Here is a 24038-nt window from a genome sequence, read left to right on the forward strand (position 1 = left end):
CTTCTATGAATTCTGGGAGAAGAAAATAGATTTTATTCATAATGAATGCATGCCCTAGCCTCCTGAAATCTGTTTTATGTATTCTCAAGAATATATTTTCAAAATTGTCACAGGATTTTAAAAGGGTCATTTTGTTTGTAGCTTGTCGACCAGGTTTCTACAAGCCTTCGGATGGTAATGTGCAATGTGCCAAGTGCCCACCTCACAGTTCTACTCACGAAGATGGTTCAGTGAACTGCAGGTGTGAGAATAATTACTTCCGAGCAGACAAAGACCCTCCATCCATGGCTTGTACCCGTGAGTAGTTTTGCTGCAACCCATGCCTCCATGTTTGTTTTATTTCCTTTTTTCTTCTTCTTATTGTGTTTTTTTTTAAAGCATTTGGCCCATTTCCTTCTGCTCTCCATGTGCAAATTAAAAGCTTTCTCTGCTTCACTCTCCATGCTTGGCTCACCACAAATGCAACATTTATCACACAAAATGAATTAGTTGTTAAAGCACTTCCTGCAACAGTACACCCAGAAGGAAAGAAAATTTTCTATATCTTGTTTTAGATCTTGCATAATTTTGACAGGGTAGGGGAGGTTTAGGCATGGGATTTGTATTTTTACTTTTCTATTCCCTCTTGTTATATGTTGGTCATAGGTCATAGGGAAAAAGAACTAAGATTTATAAAACTAATACTAAAGTTTTCATAACTATTCACAGGGGCATTGAATTTAGTGGTAAATTCCTTTGTTGGACTTTGTGAATGCATCTTCAACCTGGAGTCAAAACTCCCCCCATTCCTAGCTCGGGGAGGACAGTACTCTTGAATCCATGTGTCTATAACCTCATGGATCCTCTGAGGACGAATTAAAAGTACATAATAAAGACAAGATGGTTATTTACCTCTTTCAGTTCCACTGTAAATGATCTATTTCCCTTGTAGTAGAAAACAGAAGTGAGGCTCATTAATCTTTGTTGAACTACTTTGCAGGACCTCCATCTGCACCGAGAAATGTTATATCTAATATAAATGAGACCTCGGTTATCCTGGACTGGATCTGGCCCCTGGACACAGGAGGCCGGAAAGATGTTACCTTCAACATCATATGTAAAAAATGTGGGTGGAACGTAAAACAGTGTGAGCCATGCAGCCCAAATGTCCGCTTCCTCCCTCGACAGTATGGACTCACCAACACCACGGTGACAGTGACAGACCTCCTGGCACACACTAACTACACCTTTGAGATTGATGCCATTAATGGAGTGTCAGAGCTGAGCTCACCACCGAGACAGTTTGCTGCAGTCAGCATCACAACTAACCAGGCTGGTGAGTACATGCTGGATGCTTCCTACTCCTGCCATCTCAGAGCCAAGTAATAGTTTTGACAGAAAGAGTGGAAGAAAGGGTAGGAAAAAAAAAGATTTGAAAGAGCCCCAGGTTATTCTTTTCGATCACTTTTAGACAGTTATGGTACATTAAATAGCTCAATTTCATTCTTCAAAGTGAGAATAAATCATATTTGTTAGATGATTTTAAGCTAGTTTAATCCATTGCTTCCCAATTTGAAATCTTTAAACATCTGGGGCTCTGGAGGTAGTACTTATGGGGTTCCTTGCAGCATTTCTGTATTTTCAAGAACTTAACAGACATTGAATCTAGCTTGGAAAATGTTGTGTATGATATTTAAAACTATAAATGTCTTTACCTTAGTTATAATTATATCAAATTTTGTGTATAGTTATTCAGTTATTTTATGCTCCCCAGAAGCTCTGGGTAGTATAGCTCAGATAGTTAAAACTCTCTGATTAATTTAAAAAAAAAGAAAAGAAACACATTTTATTTAATAGATACAATTTGTATTTAAAAATTAAAAATATGGAATTGAGGAGAAGCTTAGTAAAAAGAGGTCTTGGTGGAAAACAGTTGTAATCACTGATCTTTAAAATTTCCAGATATAAATTTTATGTTGATTTCATCAACTGTATTTTCCACTGACAATCTTTTCCTAATTAAAAAGAAAATACTGTGTTGCCAGATTGTAAGCAAAGGGCCTTTAATATGGAATAGAAAATTTAAATAAACTTCGCACTTTTCTTTAGCTTGCATCCACAACATGTCTCTTTTCTTTACTGTTAGTAAATCCTGTGTTCTTCAGTCACCCTTTAAATCTTCTATTTGTTTTTCGGTTCTCTGATAATTCTTGTGATATTTTTTACTATGGTTTTTTTACAGTGTGGTGTCCAGAATTATTCATGGGGTTTTAGTTGTGATTCTCTCAAACATATAGAAGAATTACACTTTGCAGAGTATACAGAGACAGTGATATCCCTTTGAAATAAGACAATCATTTTTCCAAGGTGGTAACTCTGATGAATGAGTAAAAAACAGTTTTTTAATCAACAAAGCTGTGCAAAATTAAGCTGATAGATATTTATTGTGCATAACTGTTGCTACAAGATATCATAATTAGGGTTACATTTCAAACAATTCAGTTCAGAGATATTATTGTATAATTTATACACAAGAAAATAAACATTGGAGCCAAAAAGGGAGAAAAGGAAGAGACAGGATGGCCCCCTGAGAATACTTCAGCTAGAACTACAGACTCCCACATCTGCTCCCAGGAGAGCTAACCTTGAGTTGGAAGTTAGAATTGAGTGTAAACTCAGCTTCTTTTCTACATTTGGTTTAAATTATGGAAGTTCCTCTGCTCTCTAGCGGGACTCGCTCTTTTCTTTGAGGATATGTATACTGGATGTCAGAAGAAAAGAGAAAGGAGAGATGACTAAATTCTATCAGCTGGAAGAGGTCTTAGAGCAGCCAAATATCTAGCCAGGAAATTCACCACTTTCTTTCTTTCACTTGGCTGACTCAGGGAGGTTAGTTAAACTACCAAGGGTGCAAAACTAATAGGTGTCATCAGGGCTAATATTCACCAAGTATGCACAAGTATGAGTCTGCTGGTTGGTAAAATTTTGTACTTATTTGCATACTGGTTAGAAGCAGACAAAGTTACTTCTGAAGGTGAGTATAGAAATGCACCTGTACTGGTTAATTCCTCAAGTACCCTAGGTAGCCCCCTAAACCCAGTATATCAAGCCCCCCACTTCCTTCCCCATAATCTAGCAATCAAAGGGATAAATCTTGGCATTAGAGGCGTCTCCAGACCAGTCTGTCAGGTCCCCCTTCTTCTCCCCCACCCCCCACCATAATCCAGCAAGCAAAAGGGTAAATCCTGGCACTCCAGTGGTCTCCAGATCCCTGTGCGGGAACTCTTCCAACTTGAGGGCTCCATGTCCCTGCCATGCCAGTTGATAGATATTTTGAATATAACCCCTGGCAGAGTCCATGTTTAAATGTATCTCTTTCTGATTCCACATCCCTCCTTTGTTCCCACTTTTCTTCTGGTCTCCTATATTGATGAAATTCTTATAATTTTACATTGTCTCATGGTGATAAAGTTTATTTATGGAAAAGACAAGACTTTTTAATGAAGTGCACTGAATCATTTTTTTAATCTTGCTTACCGAATCTGTAATCTCTCCCACTTAAAGCTAGATATCAGACCAAGCAACATGTGCTTTTGTTTTGCTTTAGTTAATGATATTTAAACTTTGTAGTTAATAATATTTAAAGATTTGTAACTTAGGTTTATTTAACTGTCTTCCATGAGAGAAAAAAAAAAGATGAGTAATGCTATTGCTATGTATCACATGATTATAGCTTCTCATATTCAATGAACACAGGAATTTTAAGAAATTATAATTATGTGGCAAATGGCTTTCCCAAATCTCATATTTCACTCTGATTTACTATCTTGTTTAAAACAAGAGCATCAATCTGTGTTATAATTATCTCCCAAGTCAAACAGAAGTGTATAAAAACAAGCAAGAACTCCTTATTTCCTATCTTATCATTGACCTCTGGCTTTCTGACGATGCATTTATCAAGAAACTAATAGTTCCAGATATATACAGTGAATGAATCTAGGTAAAGTGGCAACCAAGAGCAGGCCAAGACTTTAAAAAAATAAATGGAGTTGATGCTTTGGCCCTCCCAGTTACAAATCACAGGGTAACACAGAGATTCAGCAGGGATGATATCAGTTACTCTTCCTAACCCCACTCTCATTTTTCAGAAAAATCACAAATATGTCTACAACATGCTCCATGAGGCATTTTATATATTTATTTCAGGGAGTCTGTATCATTTTTGTGCCTGGGGAGGTAGAGGTCTTTGTTCCATCTTCAAATCCCCATGGTAAGATATATAAGCAAGATTAGAAGCAATGCCATTTCTCCAGAGTGTTTCATTGTTTTGCTTTATTTTTGCTCTTGTGAAGGTTAATGGAGTGGTAGCCTTGAGAAATGAGCTCCCTACGTCTAGAAAGATATGGCTATGACAGATACGATGCCTGGTGTTTAAATTCCTCCTTCCTCTCTATCTCTGACATGGCTATAAAGGGGAAATGTGAATGTGTCCCTTTTAATTTAGTTTGTGAGATTGAATTTGTTGATTTTTCTCTTGATTACATTGTAAAAGCCATGTGATGACCACACGATAAGGCACCTTCTAAATTGTAGAGGATTATGTTGTGAATTTGGGTGTTAGTTCCCAGCCCTTAATACTTTCACAAGTATGTCAGTGAGATAAAAAACGTGCTCTGTACATAAAGATTGTATCCATTGAATCCATCAGTCAAACATGTACTGAAAGAATTGCAGATTGCAAAACAAAAATCTGTGAAGTTATATCTTGGGGTAAATTGCTACTTCTTGTTTTCTTCTTTGAATGAGTATGTTTACCTTTCAGTTCTGGAAAAATCATTCCACTAGTGGAATATTTGTCCCTGTTTATTCTCAACTTCCATCATAGAATCTGCCCTTTCTCCACTATCCTATAGCATGTAACAGTCTCAGGCAAGAAGAGGGGGCACTAGTAGAGAGTATATGGGCTTTCAAGTTTTGAGCTCCACCCCACCCCCATTTTACAGAAACTGAGATCCAAGAAGTTTCTTGAACTTTTCATCAAGCGATAAAGCTTCTATTTGTCTTCCAACTCCAACTCCACTTTCAACTTCTATTCTTGTGTTCTTTCTGCCATCCTATGATTCATGCCATATAGCTACAAAAAGAAATACTGCCTTGGAGACAGAGGGGGGCTTTGCTGGGAAAATCTACTGTACCCTATGCCATCTACAATAAACTTGGTCCTTGCTTCTCAGTCATTTTTCACAGGGTTTCGTAGGGGTATTCTGCAAGACATCTTCTTTATCATCTCCACTCTTCCCCAGAATTAATCTTATCCTTTACTCCCTCATTCTACACAGATGATTTTCCCTCTGTGATACTGTGATTTATAATAAGAAATATATATTTGGTCTTGGGCCCAGTTTATGGCACAGAGCTCCTAAAACTCTTAGAATTTCCTAAGTGATAAGAGCAGTAATGGGTATTTTGTTATTCATAACAACCCCTTTCAATCACATTTGAGTTTACGTTAATGAAGTGATTTTTGGAAAGCCCCTAAGGATGGTGGCAGGGAAACCAACCATGTGATTAGAAGAACTTTTAACGCTCCACTCCTCAACTTCCCCTCTGGGTAGGGCGGAGGGGCTGGAGATAGAGTTTAATCATCAGTGGTCAACGATGTAATCAATCATGCCTATGTAATGAAGCCTCCTTAAAAGCTCAAAGGACATGGTTCAGAGAGCTTTTCGGTAGATGCGCTGGTAGGCTACGAGTCTGGAGAAAGCATGGAAATTCTCTGCCCAGTACCTTGCCCTATTCATCTCTTCATCTGTCTGTTTCCGAGTTGCATTCTTTTACACAATAAACTGTAAATCTAGTAAGTAAAATATTTTCGTAAGTTCTGTGAGCTGCTCTAGTAAATTAATTGAACATTAATTAAGAGGGGGTCATGGGAACCTCCGATTTATACCTGTTGGGTCAGAAGCACAGATAACAACCTGGACTTGAGATTAGTATCTGAAGGGGTGGTTGGGGAAGTCTTATGGGACTGAGCCCTAACCTGTGGGATCTGATGCTAAATCCACGTAGCTAGTATCAGAATTGAATTAAATCGTAGGACACACAGCTGGTTTTGCAGAATTGCTTGGTGTGAGGAAAACCCCACACATTTGGTGACCAGAAGTGAAGTATTGCATAGAGGAGACACACAGGAGTGTGCTTTTTCCTCTTACACCCTCCTTACTTATTAAGACCATGAAGTTTAGGAGGGAAAGGAAAATGCTATCTCACTGGCTTTTCTAAATCTTATTCCTCCTGTTTGTACTCACTAACTCCCATTGACTCCTGACTCTAAAGAGTGGGCTCTCAAGAAAATCTCTTCCCCTTCTAGCATCTTAGACATACACTCTCCTGGCTCTTTTTCTTTGCCTTTTCTGTTGCATAGGTTTTCATTCATCTTAGAGGAAGTTACAAACAATTAAATAAAAGCAACAACAGTACACACACACTCAAACACACACATACACACACATATGCATGTTACAAATTGTTTGACTCTTCATGATGTCATCTTATTTTTCTCCTAATTTTCAGTCTAAGATTAGATGTTTTCATAAAGTAATCCTTCTCTCTTTGCTCTCTCATTCATACTGCAGTCTGGTTTCTGTTCTCACTCTACAGAAGTGCCCTTCTGAGAACCAGTTATAATATCCAATTTGTATCTTTTTGTTAAAATGAATGCAATTGTTAGGAAGAGTGTGGATTTCATAAGGGCCTGGACCTTGTCTGATGTTCACATTTGTGGTTCTCAGACTTAGAACAAGGCTTTCTAGCACCTTGTATTCACTCAAAGGTTTACTGAATGAATGAGTGATTGATTATTGGAAATGTCCACCATCCAAAAAAGAAAACATTCTCCCTCAAACCACTTTCTCTCCTGATTTTTTTTCTCCCTACCAATGAGACCACTGCTTTCCTCAGTTTACCGGATTCTGACACTTGGAATCATCTTTGGTTCATATTCTACATTTAAGAAGTGCTCACATGCTACTGATTTTTCCTTTGAATTGTTTCAGATCTTCATACTTTTTCTCCACACTTAGTGTTAGATGTTAAGGTTCTTAGTCATAACATTTATAAATAAATAATACCAAGAATTATAATAATCCTCTTTTAATTATGTTGAGATTCCAAAATAAAAAGGAATTGGAACTTAAATGAATTAATAAAGTCAAAATATCATACTGCTTAGCAACTTCTTTCCACTGAGATATTTGTAAAAAGGGTTAATGGATCAACAAGTATATTTCAATGCTCCTTTTATGTTCATGTAATATATGCTCCAGCCTTGCAAGAATTTATGATAGACGTATAGATTTTTTTTTTAAATTATACAAATCATATAAACTTGCAGAAGACACTATGTAATTAAATGAGTTAAGAAGTGGTGGTTGAAGGATTTTAGGGAAACCTTTGGAAAAAAGAGTTTAGATGTACTTTGAAAAATAGGAATAAATCAGATAGGAGTAAAGAAAAGGAAGTGTATATATATTACAATATTGGAATTGAGTTTCCTGGGTAGTAGGAAGGGTAGGCTGAGAAGAGGAGATGGATCTTGTTAAAGGGTAACAGGAAATCAGGTTGGATATGCAAGGAAGACCAAGCAACTGGTATGTTAGATAGTGGGATATTGGATGGAAATACATATATTGAGTGGAAGGGTAACCTCATTCAATCTGTTTTAAGAAGCTTAATCTTGAAAAGAGCAGGGAACAGTGTCAATAAGTATAATTCTTCACATGTGAATGCCTGAATTATAGTGAAAGAATGACATCATTGGATTTAAATGAGTATTCGTATTATCCGCAATTATAATTTTCAAGTCTAAAATGGCATTTAAAAAATTTTGAGCCATACATTCAAACAAACAAAAAAGAGTTTTAGAAATTTTTGGTCTTTTCCTACTTAGATTCTTGATTGCCAGATAGTTGACATTGAAGTACCATCAGTTCTAGAATTCTTTTGCCTTGCAGTCTTACAATCAAATAAACAACTTTAGCATGATACTTAGGTAAATGCCATTGTGTTTCTCTCAATTTACAATAGTTGAAAAAGGTGTCCCTCCATTCTCTGGGTCCTGGTATCACTCCAGTATTTCCTTTTTCAACATACCCCTAATCCTTGAAATTTTTGATCCAGGCATGCACATTTTTAATATTTTTTTCTAGTTCCACTTAAACTTATTTTTTCCTCTATGAAGATTATCTTGACCCCTATACTTCCCTAGAGTAAGTGGACCTGTCTCTCCTCTTCCAATTTACCCTATTGGAATTCTGCATATATGTGTACAGTTTTTATCATAAAATTTAATTTGTTCACATATATGAAAGTGTTGCAAATAGTACCATAGTACACAATATATGTATATACCTTAAGCCAGATTTCCTAAAAATTAACATTTTACTACATTCGCTTTATCATACTCTCCCCCATTGCCTCCTCTATATAGATATTATTTATTTCTGAACCACCTGAGGGTAAATTGCAGATATTATGCCCCTTTACTCCTAAGTTCTTCAGTGCGAACTTCCTAAAGCAATGTCACTCTCTTACATGACCTCAATACATTTATCAAAATCAGGACATTAGCACTGTCCATATTATGATCTTATCTGCAGATATTAGTCAACTTTTGCCAATTATTCCACGGTGTCCCTTTGACAAAAACAAATGGATGTTCTCTTTACCTTCAGTTTCTATCTATAATATAGTTCTTATCTACAGTAATGAATAAATTAACCATTTTCTGTAAATTAAGTCAGATACAAAAATATGAAGGGAAAGGGAATCAACACTTATGGGTAGGACTTTCTCAGGGGCTTGATATCTAAGAGTTTCACAGTTGTCACCCCATTGAAAAATGACCAGTAAATAATATTATTTAAAAAAGAGAGAACTTGACTTAATTTTATTTAGACTTCCTGTTGAAGAACCATCAATTTATGCAAAGAAGGATAGCATCTTGGAGACTTTCTGATATAAGGAAAACATTCTTAGCCTTGGCTTTAAACAGAATAGCCTCTATCATTCACTTAATTTAATGATCAAAGACAAATCTCTTCTTTTCTTCCAGTTAAAAATTGCTATCCATCACATGAGGGATTGAACTGGAAATCCAGTCATAATTTTTCCTGTTTTATTTATTTTTTGTCATTCTAGGACTGAGTTTAGAACTTTGTTACTGGTATAATTTTAATCAACCAATACATCTTTTTGATCTTTAACCACACCTATCAACTTACTTCTTCTAAAGGACTTCTAAAAGCATACTTGCCTATACTTTTGTGACCTGCTATTTCACAGAACAAGGTAACAGCATCTATTAGTAGAAAAAAATAGTTTAATATATCTTGAATAAACAATACACACTTTTTAAAATGAATCTTAAGCTATCAGAGCCCTTTGGCTACATTTAGAATCCAGTCTAATTTTTATACATTGATAAAGCAGATATTTTAAAATCTTCTTCATTCCTTATTCTGCAATAAATTTCCTCTATCTACCTTGTTCTGTTGGGATTTAGAAGCAGCATTTATAGATATGACAGAGGAATGCCTCATGTCAAAGACAGCCAGGCAAGCGTTAGAATTTCTGAAGAAGCCAACGTTTCAAAATAAAACTAGAAAAGGTATACAGCTTGGATCTGCTATTAAGGTACAGACACGTATTGATATAGTCTCTTTAGAAATGTGTGCTGTCATGTAATTATGTAACCTGGAAGTAAACTAGACACCAGAGCATCTACATGCATTCTTTCAGAGCACGAAGGAAAGTGTTCTGTAGCACCAGTGTAGTACATCAGAAAGCTAAAATATAATAAAAATCAAACAAAATAGTGGAAATAGGATTCCAGTAAGGCATTCTGATGAATCCTCCCCTTGTTGTTTCACTTGTGTGATTAATAAACCCTAAGAATTGAAGCCTTAACCTTTTATTTCTTTCAACAAACAAATGAGGTCTGAATCAGGCCCAGAGATTACAAGTGAATATATACATTATAATTTTCTTGGTGCATTTTGCTTGTGTGGTAATTTAGCTTCTTTCTTTCCTATTTGAAATCAAGGCAGAGACCTGTACATCTGGGGATATCACTCTGCAGTGATGTGTCCTAGTGTGCCTAAAGCCTTCCGCATCATTTAACACATTAATGATGCCTTTCAACCATCACACCCTGGTATGGAGGCATATCACATATCTGCAGCATGAGCAATAAGCTGAACAAAAGCAGAGCCATATATTGTCCTGACAGTTATTCAGAACCTTTATATGAGCTTAAAGCCACAATTGTATGGAAAACCAGCAAATGGAGGTAATTTGGGGGTTTCCAGTATCTATATTGAACTCTCATCCCGTTTTCATTTCTGATCTTTAATATCAATACAATTAAAATGAACGGAGCAGACATATGTCTGGAGAATTACGGTTACTTTTTTCCTGCTGACTTCTCCTTTAAAGTGCTCACAAGAACAGAAATACCAACAACCAGCTAGAGGAGAAAATATGGTGTTAACTAAAGCACTTAGTATTAGGAAAGTATAGCACAGGTAACTATATTCAATATCTTGTAATAACTTGAAATGGAAAAGAATCTGAAAAAGAATATATATATGTGTGTGTGTATATATATATATATATATATATATATATTTGTGTATAATTGAATTGCTTTGCTGTACACCTAAAACATTTGTAAATCAACTATACTTCAATTAAAAAATAAAAATTAAAAAGAGAGAAATAGCCATTTAATGCTAACTTGTGCCATATCCCCTGCATCTTTCCAAGAGCAAACAATACTTATTCAATAGAAATCTTTCCTATTCTTATTTTTCCCAAACAGAATGTTTTTAGTCTCAAAACACGTTAAAGACAATAACTTATCTTTTAATATATTCTACCCCTCTAGGATTAAGTTAAATATAGAAGATCCTTAGGGAATAATTGCAATATGTTCAGAGAATTGAGAAATTGAGTAAATGCAAATATTTAGAAGGAAAAGATGCTCTGATTTTAAAAGCAAAAATCCTACTACCACTAACCAGACTCTTTCATTATAAACTCTTAATTATATTTCAGTATCTCCAAAAATACTATCTCCCTGTTAATAACTATAATATAGACCCAAAATCTGACTTTATAATCCTATCAATATAGCACCATTGTCCAAATTGAAAAAAAAGCACCTCTTCCTCAAGGGACTTTATTGCCATCTGCTATAAAATTGTTGTAATATGTATTCAAATTAAAAGAATTATTATGTGTGGCATCCCCATGTGCTAGGGCCCTGAGATTCTATAATATTCACACTAAACCAAAGAATGCTGAGGCCAAAAAATGGGAAGCTCACATTTTCTACCTCATTTCACCAGTAGTAATTGCTGATCTAAATCCTCTTGATATGATTAACACTGCTCTATAGTCTATTACATAATTATGTCATTTAATCCTTACAACAATTTTATGACTGTGAGTGGTTAAATGTCTTGTCCATGATTTCACGACTCCAAAGTTCCTGATCTTAATTGTTAGGATATTCTTTTTCCTATAACTTGGCATAATTAAGACTGAAAAAAGAAATCTGTAAAGATGGTTACCATATTAACGTAATTTGTGACCACCTGGCACACAGATCATATGATTTTTTTTCTTTGAAATCAAAATTTCACATGATTTGAGCAATGTTGATAAAAAAAGAAATCTGAATTGCTTTATTGGGAAGTTATTTACCCAAATCTTTCTTGCCCAAACCAAACAATAAAAACTCTTCTAAAGTAGCTTTGAAGGGTTATATTTACTATTAGTCAATGTTAATGTAAAAGCATTTATCTTTACAATTTGTTATCATTAAGAATTAACCTCTTATTGCTTTCATTTTCATTCCGGTAGGAAAAAAATAATTATAACAAACCAACAGAAAGAAAATCTGTGTCTTGTCACAATTTTGTCCAAGAAATGGCTTTAAAATGGAGGCTGTATGTCAGAGTAGGAAGAGTTCTGGAATGCATATCAACAGAGGGGAATTCTCTCTGCTCCCACTCTTTGGTTTCGGCCTCTGAATAGGTCACTTTTATCAGAGCTATTGTTTTATCTCTTTTGTGAACTTAAACACTTGGACTGGATAATTTTTAAGTTTCCTTCCAGTTACATATTCTAGGGAACTAAGTTGATGCAAAATATATCATGTATTCATGGAAAAATAATCCAGTATTTACTTACAATTGAAACAAATATGATTGCAAAAAAAACAATATTTGAAAAGCAGAGTGGTGAAGGACAGTGTCAAAAGTCCAACTGTAAATCCAGGTGTTGCCACTTAATAGTGAGGTGACTAGATTTTTTATTTTTAAACTTGGTTTGTTTATGCATTCATTCCCAATTTTCTTTAAAAATGAATTTAAGACAGGGATTAGACTAATCTGGGGTCTTTGCATCCTTTTTGACATGGATACAATAATACACACATGGATTGTTGTGAGGACTAAATAAAATGAGAGAAAGTATATGGAACTAAGGAAGCACTTAAATAAGTTATTGAGCCCTGTCTCAAACATAATCATGCTGATCTTGCTCTATCTGGGAGAAATAGAACTCCTTTTTAAAATTAAAAAAATATGAATAAGTATTAAAATATATGAAGTCAAGCTCTGAAACACCCTACTTTGATGTGATTGGTTTAGGCTCTACTTCTTTCAAAATTGGAATTCATATGTGATGTAAAACAACTCTCAGTATAATAAGCCATTCTTCCTTCATTACATACACAGATGTATGTATATATATTGACTTAGTGTCAGCACTGAAGTGCCCATGAGAGGGTCTAATGGAAACATCTGATAGGCAGTTGGTTATATTCAGCTATACTTCTGAGACTTTGGCTAGGATGACACCCAAAGACAGCCATAAAATAAAAAGGATTGGTGAGAATAATAAAGGGATAGTCACACAAAGAATGTCTACAAAGATTAAAGAAAAGAGATGGACAGAGATATAAGAAGAAATCAGGTGACAAATGAATATTCTAACAATCATTCAGGATAAAGAGTTAAAATAAACTTTTACCAAGGACCATGTTGTGACATAAAACAAAGATGTTGCAATTACTTAGGAAATGGTCACCTTTTACTTTTAATCACTAGAATATTGGTTTTTAAGTACATTTTAGTAAGTTTACTATAGTTCCAAAAAGAGAAAATTTTAAATGCCCCCAAAATAACTATGCTCACTACAGACATATTAAAGAAAAATGTTGCATATCATGTACTTTTATTTTTTTGGTTCATCATGTTGTTTGAATATAGTTTTGGGGCAGAGTTTGTCCATCTTCGTCCATCCATGGAGCATAATTGTGTGTATATCCTCTAAGAAGGAGTACACCTAACAGTTATTCATGCAAATTTCCAACATGTCAAGGAAAGAGATTCTCTATTTCTCTTTCATTGAGTAGAGCTTGTTTCATTTTCCTTCTATTAAAATGTTTTCAAAAAGGTTTTTTATACTTGACATTTGAAATACATTGCCTAATATACCATCACCTCCCAGCAAAGGACCTAGGTTTAAAATATAACATACATCTTTCTTGATTTGAATTAATATGGTAGAAGAATTTGGTATAATTTAAAGTCCTTATTTCTGAAAAGTTAAAAAAATGAATCTCATCTATCTTACTTGAAATATGTTTCCATTCTAAGCTATTTTCATAAATTCTTATTATTGCAGATAGAAGATAGATGTCTTTATTAAAGTCCCAATATAAAACAGCTAGAAAAAGAACTAGGTTTTGCAACAACTTATTGTTTTGTGTGTGTATATTTGTATTTGTCTTTGTATGTTTATGTGTGTATATATATACATATCTCAAGAAGAATATAAAGTTCTAGAAAGAGTAAAGTTCTAGAAAGTGTATGGAACCTAACAGATCTGAGAGAAGAAAGTCCTTTTATTTTCTAAATCATTTGCACTTGAATAGTTTTACTCTTAACTATGTTATTTATTAAATAAGGATTATGTCAACCTGGAGTTGTGGTAAAGACAAGAACAATTGCCTACATAAGCACTCAAGTGCTTGGTCCTTATAAGTGATCAATACGTGGTAGTAAGATCATTAATGAACTTTTGGAACATTTAGCAACAAATGTACTTTTGAAAATCAAAATAACTTTTAGCTAACTCCTGGTTTTCTTTGGCAATACATAACACACTTAATTACTAATTGCTTTTTTCTGTTCCCTAAGCATTGACTGAGCACTTATTGTGAGCCAGGTACTATGCTGAATGCACAGTGGATAAAATGATGATGATTATTATTATTATTATTAGGATGTGCCTACTATCTTCAAGGAGCTCTCAGTTTAGTAGGAGATCTTAAATGTTTTAAGAAACCAGCATGAAATTGATTGCTTTGACCAAGAAAAAGCAGGCAAGGCCAATTACCAAGAGATTTCAATAAGCATCAGCAGCTCAGTGAAGCCACCCAATGAAATATTTATCTTGAATTCACAGACAATGCCAAATTATGTATAATAGCTTCATTTTTTTTCATTACTAAAGGATAGATTTTAAAAACTATCTTTTTATGATTTTTTTTGTTATGAGATGCCAAAAAAAAACCAACACCCTATCCCAAAGATTTTCACTCAAAGGAGGAAGAAAAAGAAATAAAATACTCTAAATTATGTACAAATTAAATGATAGCTGTATGTGTAGTTTAATTGTATCTCAGTTGAATGTGTTTGGTTTGTATAAAGCAACTGGTCAAAATATGTGAAGTGAACAAATATTTAGAGCTGTCCAGTGAAACTCTCCACATCAGTCTGGCTTATTTATCAATCTATCTGTCCCTTCTCCTATCTCTCAATCAAGCTTTTTGTTATTAGTATGGAATGTAGTTTCTATTTAGTTAAATATACAAATTTATAGACAGTTACCACGTAAAGTATATGAAACTAGGAGCAAACCAATATATTGTACACCTCAAGTTTACACAATGTTATATGTCAATTATATCTCAATTTTTAAAAAGTATATGGAACTAAAAGGCACTAAAATATAATGGATAGTAATTATCATAAAAGTAACTCTTCATAACAAGTAATTAAGAAAAATTTTAGAAATGTTTATAATAATCATTGTAAGCATAAATTATAATTGCTCTGAGGATATATGGCCAGAATTTAGCACTGATGATGTAATAATATGCCAGGTTTTACCACTCTGTCTGCTAATATTTGTTAAGACATCCACGATTATAAATATTGCCTGTTTGTGAAAGGTGAAAGTTATTGCTCACTCTATTAAAGTTAAAAACACTATTGAAATGAGTTTCAAAAAAAGAAATCTATCAGAGGAATTATATGTAAAGAAATAATCCACCACTTTTTATCCAGGTCAATCTTCATATACACTTTGTTAGGAGATAAGATTTTAACTGTCTTCTTGGGAAGTGCTTAAGGAAATTCTAAAATTCATGTGCATTCCACGTGTAATGCTGGTATTTACATAACTATTTGCTGTAATTTTTAGTACACTGAATGAAGTCTTAAAAAGCATTTTATATATATTTTGATGATAAATGTTTCTCTACTGTTAGTAGTTATTTCTTATTTAAATGAACTGGTGGGCATTAGATATTTGGTATTTATTTGTGCATATCGTTGGGTTGTTATAATAGCCTAAAGGAACTGTTGAATAGACACAAAATCATATTTATTATTTAAAGTAACAACCAAGTGTGGAGTACCAGGCATTTGTCAAATACAGTATTGGGTATTTTATAGGCAACATTTAACCCTTAAAGCAACCCTGTAATTTGAGCATTATTACCGTTATAAATAGAAAAATTGTTTTCAAGAGTTTAGTTAACTAACCCCTTTTCTCTAATTTATGTGGCTAAAGAGAATTTGAATCCAGGCCTTTTTAATACAATAGTATTTCCCAATTTTCAGTAAACAACTGCATGTTTTCAGGAATTTTGCTTCAACCACATACCACCAGGACTCTCATAGTTTAGCAATGTATCAATACTTAGTTAAATCAAGCCTCATTTGTTACCTAAAATGTATTTGAAAAGAGAACTTTACTCCTGTATATGGAGAGCTAATATCATTTATTAAATATTTGTTTGTCCGTATAGCACCTAAGATCCTTTTTCAAACCACCAAGGGTAAATTTGGAACCCTTTGAGTAATATACTGCTGCCCATCAATACTACAAGCCTGGCAATTACGAATACGGAGTCTGTAACTCACAGGCCTCCCCGTTGCAGATAATGGCAACTCCATCCTTCCAAGTTATCCAGATCAAAGCCATTGAAGTCATCCTTGACTCCTCCCTCTCATACCTTACAACTGATCTATCAGCATATTCTATAAATATGCCTTCAAAGTATGACAAGAACCAGACCACTTCTTACCACATCCATTGCTACAACCCTAATTCCTTCATATCCTGCCTATATTATATAAAATACCTCCTAAATGGATCCCTTCCTTACACCCATGCCTTCTCTACAGAAATCTCTCATAACTATACTAATGTTCATTATCATTAATTATTTCATTACATAGATTAATGACATTTCTATTTTTTTCTGAAATATAGCTGGTAGTTTTTCCTAGTTATTCTAAATGTTTTATTCTCTTTCCCTGTTTCCTTTTAAAGGAGATGGGCATTATTTTTTATTTGACCATTGGAAAGGTGAAAGAAATAACTTCTTATGTGACCAGATAAATTTATTTCTTTAAAAAAAGTCTCAAGCAGGAATTGCTGCTCCTAATTGTGTGTTCTTAAATGCTGACTCATGATTCTGATGACTTAATATGTCAATAGCTTGACATTTGGCATTTCTTTCCTCACTTAACTCTCACATGTAAAATATTCACCTACAGCATCTTACCTAGAATACACGTATGGTTTTGAACCCAAAAGAATATACTAAAACAATAAAAAAGGTGCCATTAGTGTTACTCATGGCACAGCCAAGGCCTTCTTGTATCCTCTGTCCCTTGGAATAAAGACTTATGAGTTCCTAATCTATACATTTTGTTAAGATACATTTTTAAAAGTGTCATGTATAGCCTAAGATATAAGTTTGAAAGTTGATATGAGGGGTGCTTTGTGACAGAACCACAGATGTTCAGTACATGATATATTTATTTTTTACCCCAGTGGCCCTTATAAAAAGGGCTAGAAGATCGGCTTATAACAAGTCAACTAATGACATGATATAGAGAGGCCCCTGGTTCAGTGGCTGTTATTACAGCTGTGTCCCATTACATATTAGATACCTAGAACATGGTTGCATTCCGAATGGCATTTATCTTTTGAATTTCAAACATTCCTGCCATAAATAAGGATTTTATGCTTTTCAAAAATGTTTCACAGTTTAGTCTAGGGAATACTGAAAGCTTGCTTTTACTTAATGAAATTCCCCCTTTAAGGGTTCCTGGAGCTAAGATGAGCATTTTTTGAGCACTCACCTCTGCAGACCTGTGTCATTTTCCTCTCTGCCCATTCCTTGCTATTCCCTTAGCCTGGAGAGGTGATAATAACTTGAGTTTCACAAAACCAGCAGTGTGGAGACCATATGAGAGTTGGCCTTTGATCATGGTTTAATAATTCTCTCTTTGTTACTTTTTCCAACAAGAGATAGCTGAATCTATCATAGAATGATGACCTATCTTAGTGGTACAGGAAAAGCAAGATTTTTATATGTATTTTGTTCCCAAAACAAATACTATGTTTTAAATACATTCTAAGTGAAAGTGTGAAGAGTGAGGACCCCTCCTTCCCCAAGGTCCTGATTATATTGTGAAGGAGCTAGAGATTCCTGCATTTAAAGCATAATAGTATAAAACCTTAAGAACAGTTATGTGAGATGACCCCACTCCAGAAATAATAGCCACAATTCTTCCTTTCAAAAATAATTATAATGATCCATCTCATCTTTTCAAAGTGGGACTAGCTGCTATTAATCAAGTGTATGTTCCTTTCTTTTTGAGATGTACATGTCTCCTATCTTGAGGAATGAACCATGTGAGGAAGGAAATTCATTATGTGTGTCCTTGATTCAGGGAGAAACTCCGTCATTTTCCTTTTGTTCTCCAAATAATTGTCGAGATGGTGGGAGATTAGCCTGGATAGTTATTGCTGGTGTAGCAACTGCTGCCTAGGAGCAAGCTCTGTTCCACCTTGACGGAAAGAAAGCAGCTGCCTTTCTACTGCAGTTGGTACCAGGCAGCTGCTTTTATTGTCTATACTTCTTTATAGGGCCTCTCATCCTAGCTGTAGTCACCTGCACACAACCTACAGTTTTTTTTTTTTTTTTTTTAGTCACAAAGGCTACAACCAGAAAGCTTTATATGACCTCTGTAATGAACAATGCAGAAAGTGGAGTGGAAAGACATTTTCCTGAAACACTGAATAAAGAGTGAACATGTGTGTATGTGTGTGGGGTGGGAAGGTGTTGGGAGGTGGGGCAAGGGGAAAGTGCTTGGTATGTGTGATTGAGTGTTTGTGAAAAAGCACCAGATTGACAGATGGCAGGATGTACGCAACATGGGAGGGACGGCAGTGAAAACTCATCAGCCTTTGTCCTGCAAAGAATCACCACCAGAATACGAACCAAAAATATGCCAAATGAATGAAGTTTTACATTTGTTCACAGTTTAAAGAAAATGTTCTCATTGACTGGGATTCTATTTATTAACACAAACTAAAATTTTAGTCTGGTGTCGTTTCAGTCTCCGTTCTCCTCAAGTTTTAATAAGAGGATTTATACAAGTGCAAACTGCCGGAAGATTTGTAAGATGGCTGGCTGTAGCACCAAATAAAACAGTTCTATCAGTTTATCCTAAATAAAGCTACGTATCTATCTTTGCTTTTTTACATAATTTTTGATCTTAGAAGTATTTTTGGACAGGATTTATTGAATTATATTAGACCCCGAATTAGTCAAGTTGACCAAAGAAACAGAACCAATAGGATGTGTGTCTATCTATCTGTTTATCTATCTATCTTTCTATCTATCTATCTATCTATCTATCTAGAAAGAGAAAGAGAGTGATTTCTTTTATAGAATTGGTTCACATGATTGTGAGGGCTGGCAAGTCCACAATCTGAAGGGTAGTCTGGCAGGTTGGAGACCCAAGGAAGAGTTGATGTTGCAGCTGAGTCTGAAGGCAGTCTGGAGGCAGGATTCCCTCTCTCAAGGGAAATACCTCAGTCTTTTTCAAAGGCCTTCAAGTGATTGAATGAGACCCAGACCCAGCCACATTATGGAGTGCTATCTGCTTTCCTTAAATCTACTGATTTAAATGTTAATCTCATTTGAAAAATACCTTCAGAGTGACTTCTAGACTAGCTACATTGATACATAAAATTAACCATCATACTCCCCAGTGGCAGTGGGGTGTGTGTGTGTGTGTGTGTGATTGCTATCTTTCTTTTGAATAAATATCTAGACCATACATTTAAGGGAAATGCCAGGATAAGTTGTTACACAGGCAATAATAATCTTTGAATTTCACCCACTGACCATATTGAAATTCTCTTTTGGTGAATTTTAATTCTACTTTGGGTGTCTTTTCTTAGGTTTTCCTTGGAATGCAATACCTAATGCATGAGATGTTCCCTCCCCCCATCCTATCCCAAATATGTTGAGTTTCAAGACCTCCTTTGGGTGACCACTTATCAATAGCAATGTAATTTGTAGAAAAGGCATATTATACTGTTTTTTATTGGTAAATATTTTTACATCCACATTTTACTTTTGGAGATCACTTTCTCATGTGCCTCGTTTGGATAGAATTTCACGGACAGTGTCTGGCTTTATGAGACACACACCTTCTCCTTAGCCTTTGAGGGACATCTCTGTGTCCAAGACAGTGTTGTGATTGCCACTAGCACCACTCAGAGGGCTTGTTTATCATCTTTGGGTAGTGATATCAATGAAAAACCTCAGCTCAGTGATTTTTAAGCATGAAATCGTTTAAAAAATTACTCGGAAGCATTTTCAACACACCAATATGTACCCACTTCAAGCCAATCTTATAGGCGCAAAGCCTCTGAAATTAAGTGTGGGTAAGCCTAGCACTCTAAAGCTGAACCTGATCCCCAAGCACTTAGATGAAGTGCTTGGCCTGAGGCCAAGCATGTTGAATTTGTCGAAATAGTATCTTGTTCTCAAAAGACAACACATTTTTCTAGACTTTATGCAAATGTAAAAGATTGTCATTATTTTGTCAATATGTCTTGAATCCATTTAATTCTGAAGGATTTTAATGGAATCAAAATTTTAATTAGTGTTGTTATTGTTTTCTTCTGCATTTCAGTCTTTGCTGCTTTTAAAAAGTTTTCTTTAAATTCATCTCATAAAGTTACTGCACTTTTATAACAATAAAATCTTTTATCTATTCAGTTTAATCCCCAAAATATTTATTGAGTACTATAATGTAACTAACATTGTGATATGGGGGATACAATGATAATTAATACATGCTTGCAGTCTTCAGGAAGTTTATAATTACTTCGACACTTAATCAAATAAATATAATTTGTTCAATCAAAATGCATCAGGATAAAAAAGGAATGATCATTTCCAGTTTGGGAACTGAGGAAGATTTTATTGAAGAGGTAAGGTTTGAGGTGGACAATTGAAAGATAAATAAGGACTTAATAGGTGCAAAAGGGAGCAAAAACGTTAGGGACTGAGAAAGAAAAGAGGCCGGAGAGGTAATTGTCTCTTCGGGCAAGTACAGTCAGCTTAAGTGTAGGAGGGGAGAAGTCTGAGTGGGGGATGGAAAGGTGGTTTGAGGTCTGCACTATTCCAGGGGGATTCAGTTTGACTGAAACAGACACACACTCACCTGCATTTCCAAACATATTTAGTCAAAGATACAGAATTTAAGTGAAGTAGCAACATGGATGGACCTGGAGATTATTACACTAGGTGAAGTCAGACAAAAACAAATATCATATGATATCGCTTATAGGTGGAATCTGAAAAAAAAGAGATGCAAATAAAATTCTTTACAAAACAGAAATAGACCCACAGACATAGAAAAGAAACTTATGGTTACCAAAGGAGAAGGGGGAGGGATAAATTAGGAGGAGGAGATTAACATATACACACTACTATATATAAAGCAGATAATCAACAAGGACCTACTGTGTAGTACAGGGAACTATACTCTGTATCGGTAATAACCGATAAGAGAAAGAATCTGAAAAAGAACATACATATATATGAACATATATATATATATATATATATATATATATATATATATATATATAAAAGAATCACTGTGCTGAAAAAGAACATATATATATGTATATAAAACTGAATCACTGTGCTGTATACCTGAAACTAACACAAAATTGTAAATCAACTATACTTCAATTTAAAAAAAGTGACATAAAGGAGCCATAGGCACAAGAGCAGAGACACCATATCTTGGCTCAGCTTTACTCCTGGTCTTCTAGAATCCTGATAGGGTAACAGCCTTAGGTGACTGTGTAGCAAAGGTCCTGCCAGACTTGGAAACGCACACTAATCTTGCTGTACCCCTGCTTTTTAATAGTCAGTTCTGTATTTTGCATTCTGGAGAAAAGCACCAAAAATTGTGCTCTTCAGTTTAGGGGAATATTTACAAATATTGAACCCTTTTGGTTCCTGAACCAGTTCAGCAACAACAAGACCAACAGACAGAGGGAAATGGGGGCCAAAGCAGAGACAGTCTTCCAGTGTCTTTGAACGGTGTCTTTGCTTCCTTCTTTCCTTTGGCATAGAAGGCCCATCTCCCTGAGGAGCCTGTCGTGCACCTTCTTGCATGTCAAGCACGCAAGGGAATTCTTCTCCATCTTATATGTAGTGGCACTTGTGTATGCTCTAGATGGTTTGGGACGGGGTGGAGAGAAAGGCAGGTAGATTTAATGGAGGAGAATGTTATGATCTGACCTTTGATTTAGGGAAAGAAAGAAAGTTGCAAGGGACAGCAAGTAACAAACTAACAATAACCCAAAAGAGAGGTAGCAAGGTCCGAACTAAATTTAAGAAAAGGAGGAAGATGACCTTTTAAGAGATTAAAACCAGAATGTATGAATTGAGCAGGTGTGAATTAAAGAGCAATGGTGAGTTGCAGCTCGCTCAAACGTGAAATTAATCTAAACAAGTGTGGCAATAAAGCATGGTGAAGCCCTTGATCAAGATCGGAAAGAGGAAAAACACGTGATAAGAGCATCTTAGAATTGATGAGATAAGGCAACATATAGGTTGTTCATCCAAATGGTCATACAACTTTAAGCAGTTGCCTATTAAAGTCTGATTCTTGGGAAAGAACTTAAATATGAGTCGTATATTTGGAAATCATGAGAGTTGAAAAGGAGTCAATATAGAGTATAGAATTTTTTGTTAAAATATAGGGCCAAAGATAAGATCTTGGGAACTGCAGCAAATAGCTTCGAGCATAGGCAAAAGGGCCAGCTTTGGAATCCAAGTTCAGACTTTAGGAAATAATCGTATGCAGCTGTAACTTATGAAATCTTATTCTCTTTTTTTCCCCCCTCGCTTAATCCTCCTCAAAAAATATAAGCTTTATGAAGGCAGGGAGTTTTTGCCCACTTGTGTTCATTGATGCATTGTTGATGTATTTCCTCGGAGTTTGAAATGTAGTGGGTGTTTAATAAATGTCTATCAAATGGCTCTATAGTCAGTTATGCCCTGTTGATTCCACCAGAACAACTCTCTCCTTATTTCTATGACATCCTTTCTGTCTTCACTGATATTTCTAACTTCAGGTTCTCATCATTTTTCATCTGGAGTATTACAGTAACCACTAGTCTGGAGTTGCTCTTCTACTTCATTTGTTTTATAAAGCATCTTCAATCTGAGTGCTTTTCTGTGGCTTACAAAGTTCCCCATGACCTGATCCATGCCTACTTGCCATTTAATACCTTTCCAGTTTATGCTCTATGAATACAATATCTTATAATCTTCATAAACTCTCTACAATTTCATGTCATTTCAAACATGTTAACTATTTCCACTTACAGGAAATTCTGTTTTCCTTCTTCACCCAATGCTGTAACTCCTCAAAAGCAGGCACTGGGTCTTATCCATGTTTGCTGAACTGTAATGAAATCATGGTAGGATTAATCTTATTGAATACCATTTTGATCATGTTGCTTACTTGTCCTAAAAGCTTTAATGGCTCCCCATAATAGAGGAAAAAAAGTCAAACTTCTTAGCCTGGAAATTAAGACCTTTCACATGTAGGCTTCACGTAAATCTCCAACCATAATCAAAAACAAATTTAACTCTTTCTTATTCTCCAGGAAGTTTTGCAGATTTGGTGACCTTCACCTAAAATACACTAATTCAATATTTATGTATCCAAATGTCTTCCATCCTGCAAGGCCCAGATTAAATGCCAGCACCTCCATTAATTTTCTCTAATTCTTCTCAGCTAGCAGTAATTGTGCTTTCATCTGAACTCCCATAGCACTACATTATCAGTTATCTGCATCTCTTATGGTGCTCTTCTATTCTAATTTACATTAGAATGACATTTTATATGCATTTAATTTTTCCTACTGTACTCTAAGTTCCTCAAGGGCATGATCCAGGCACGGCCCACATTTGTCTCTTTCATAGTGGCTAGATTGGTCCTCATCCAAATTGGTACTTTTAGATACTTTTTAAGTGAAAGAGATACAAGAAGAAGGGAGGCATGAGCAGAGGATTTAAATACCAGAGGTTTCACAGAAGTAGATAGATCAGAATACAGAAGCTACTACTGCTGGTAGTTGGGGAGGTACGTGACCACTTGAGACAATTTAGAGTGAAATTTGGGGACAGAAGTTGAATTGCAAACGTTAAAGGACATACCATGTGGCAGGCACTGTGCTAATTGTGTTCTGTGTATTATTTAATTCAATCTTCATTAGGAAAAAAACCCTATAAAATAGAAACTCTTATTTTCCCAGTTTTTTAGTGGAGGAAACTGAGAAAAGCACGTTAAGTA

At 35.1% G+C, this 24038-nt stretch overlaps 1 protein-coding gene across 3 annotated transcripts in view; it reads left to right on the forward strand.

The window, feature by feature from the left end:
- The window catches only part of EPHA3 (EPH receptor A3), a 378027-nt gene that overhangs the window by 246935 nt on the left and 107054 nt on the right, over positions 1–24038 (forward strand). For 2 of the 3 annotated variants that reach the window (XM_082392423.1, XM_082392424.1), the window contains exons 4-5: positions 142–297; positions 980–1315. In XM_082392423.1, coding sequence (XP_082248549.1) covers positions 142–297; positions 980–1315 — 492 coding nt within the window. The remainder of the gene's footprint in view (positions 1–141; positions 298–979; positions 1316–24038) is intronic. The other variant, XM_082392425.1, reaches the window with a different exon arrangement.

Source organism: Balaenoptera borealis, assembly GCF_965194805.1.
Source record: "Balaenoptera borealis genome assembly, chromosome: 5".
Taxonomy (NCBI): Eukaryota; Metazoa; Chordata; class Mammalia; order Artiodactyla; family Balaenopteridae; genus Balaenoptera; species Balaenoptera borealis.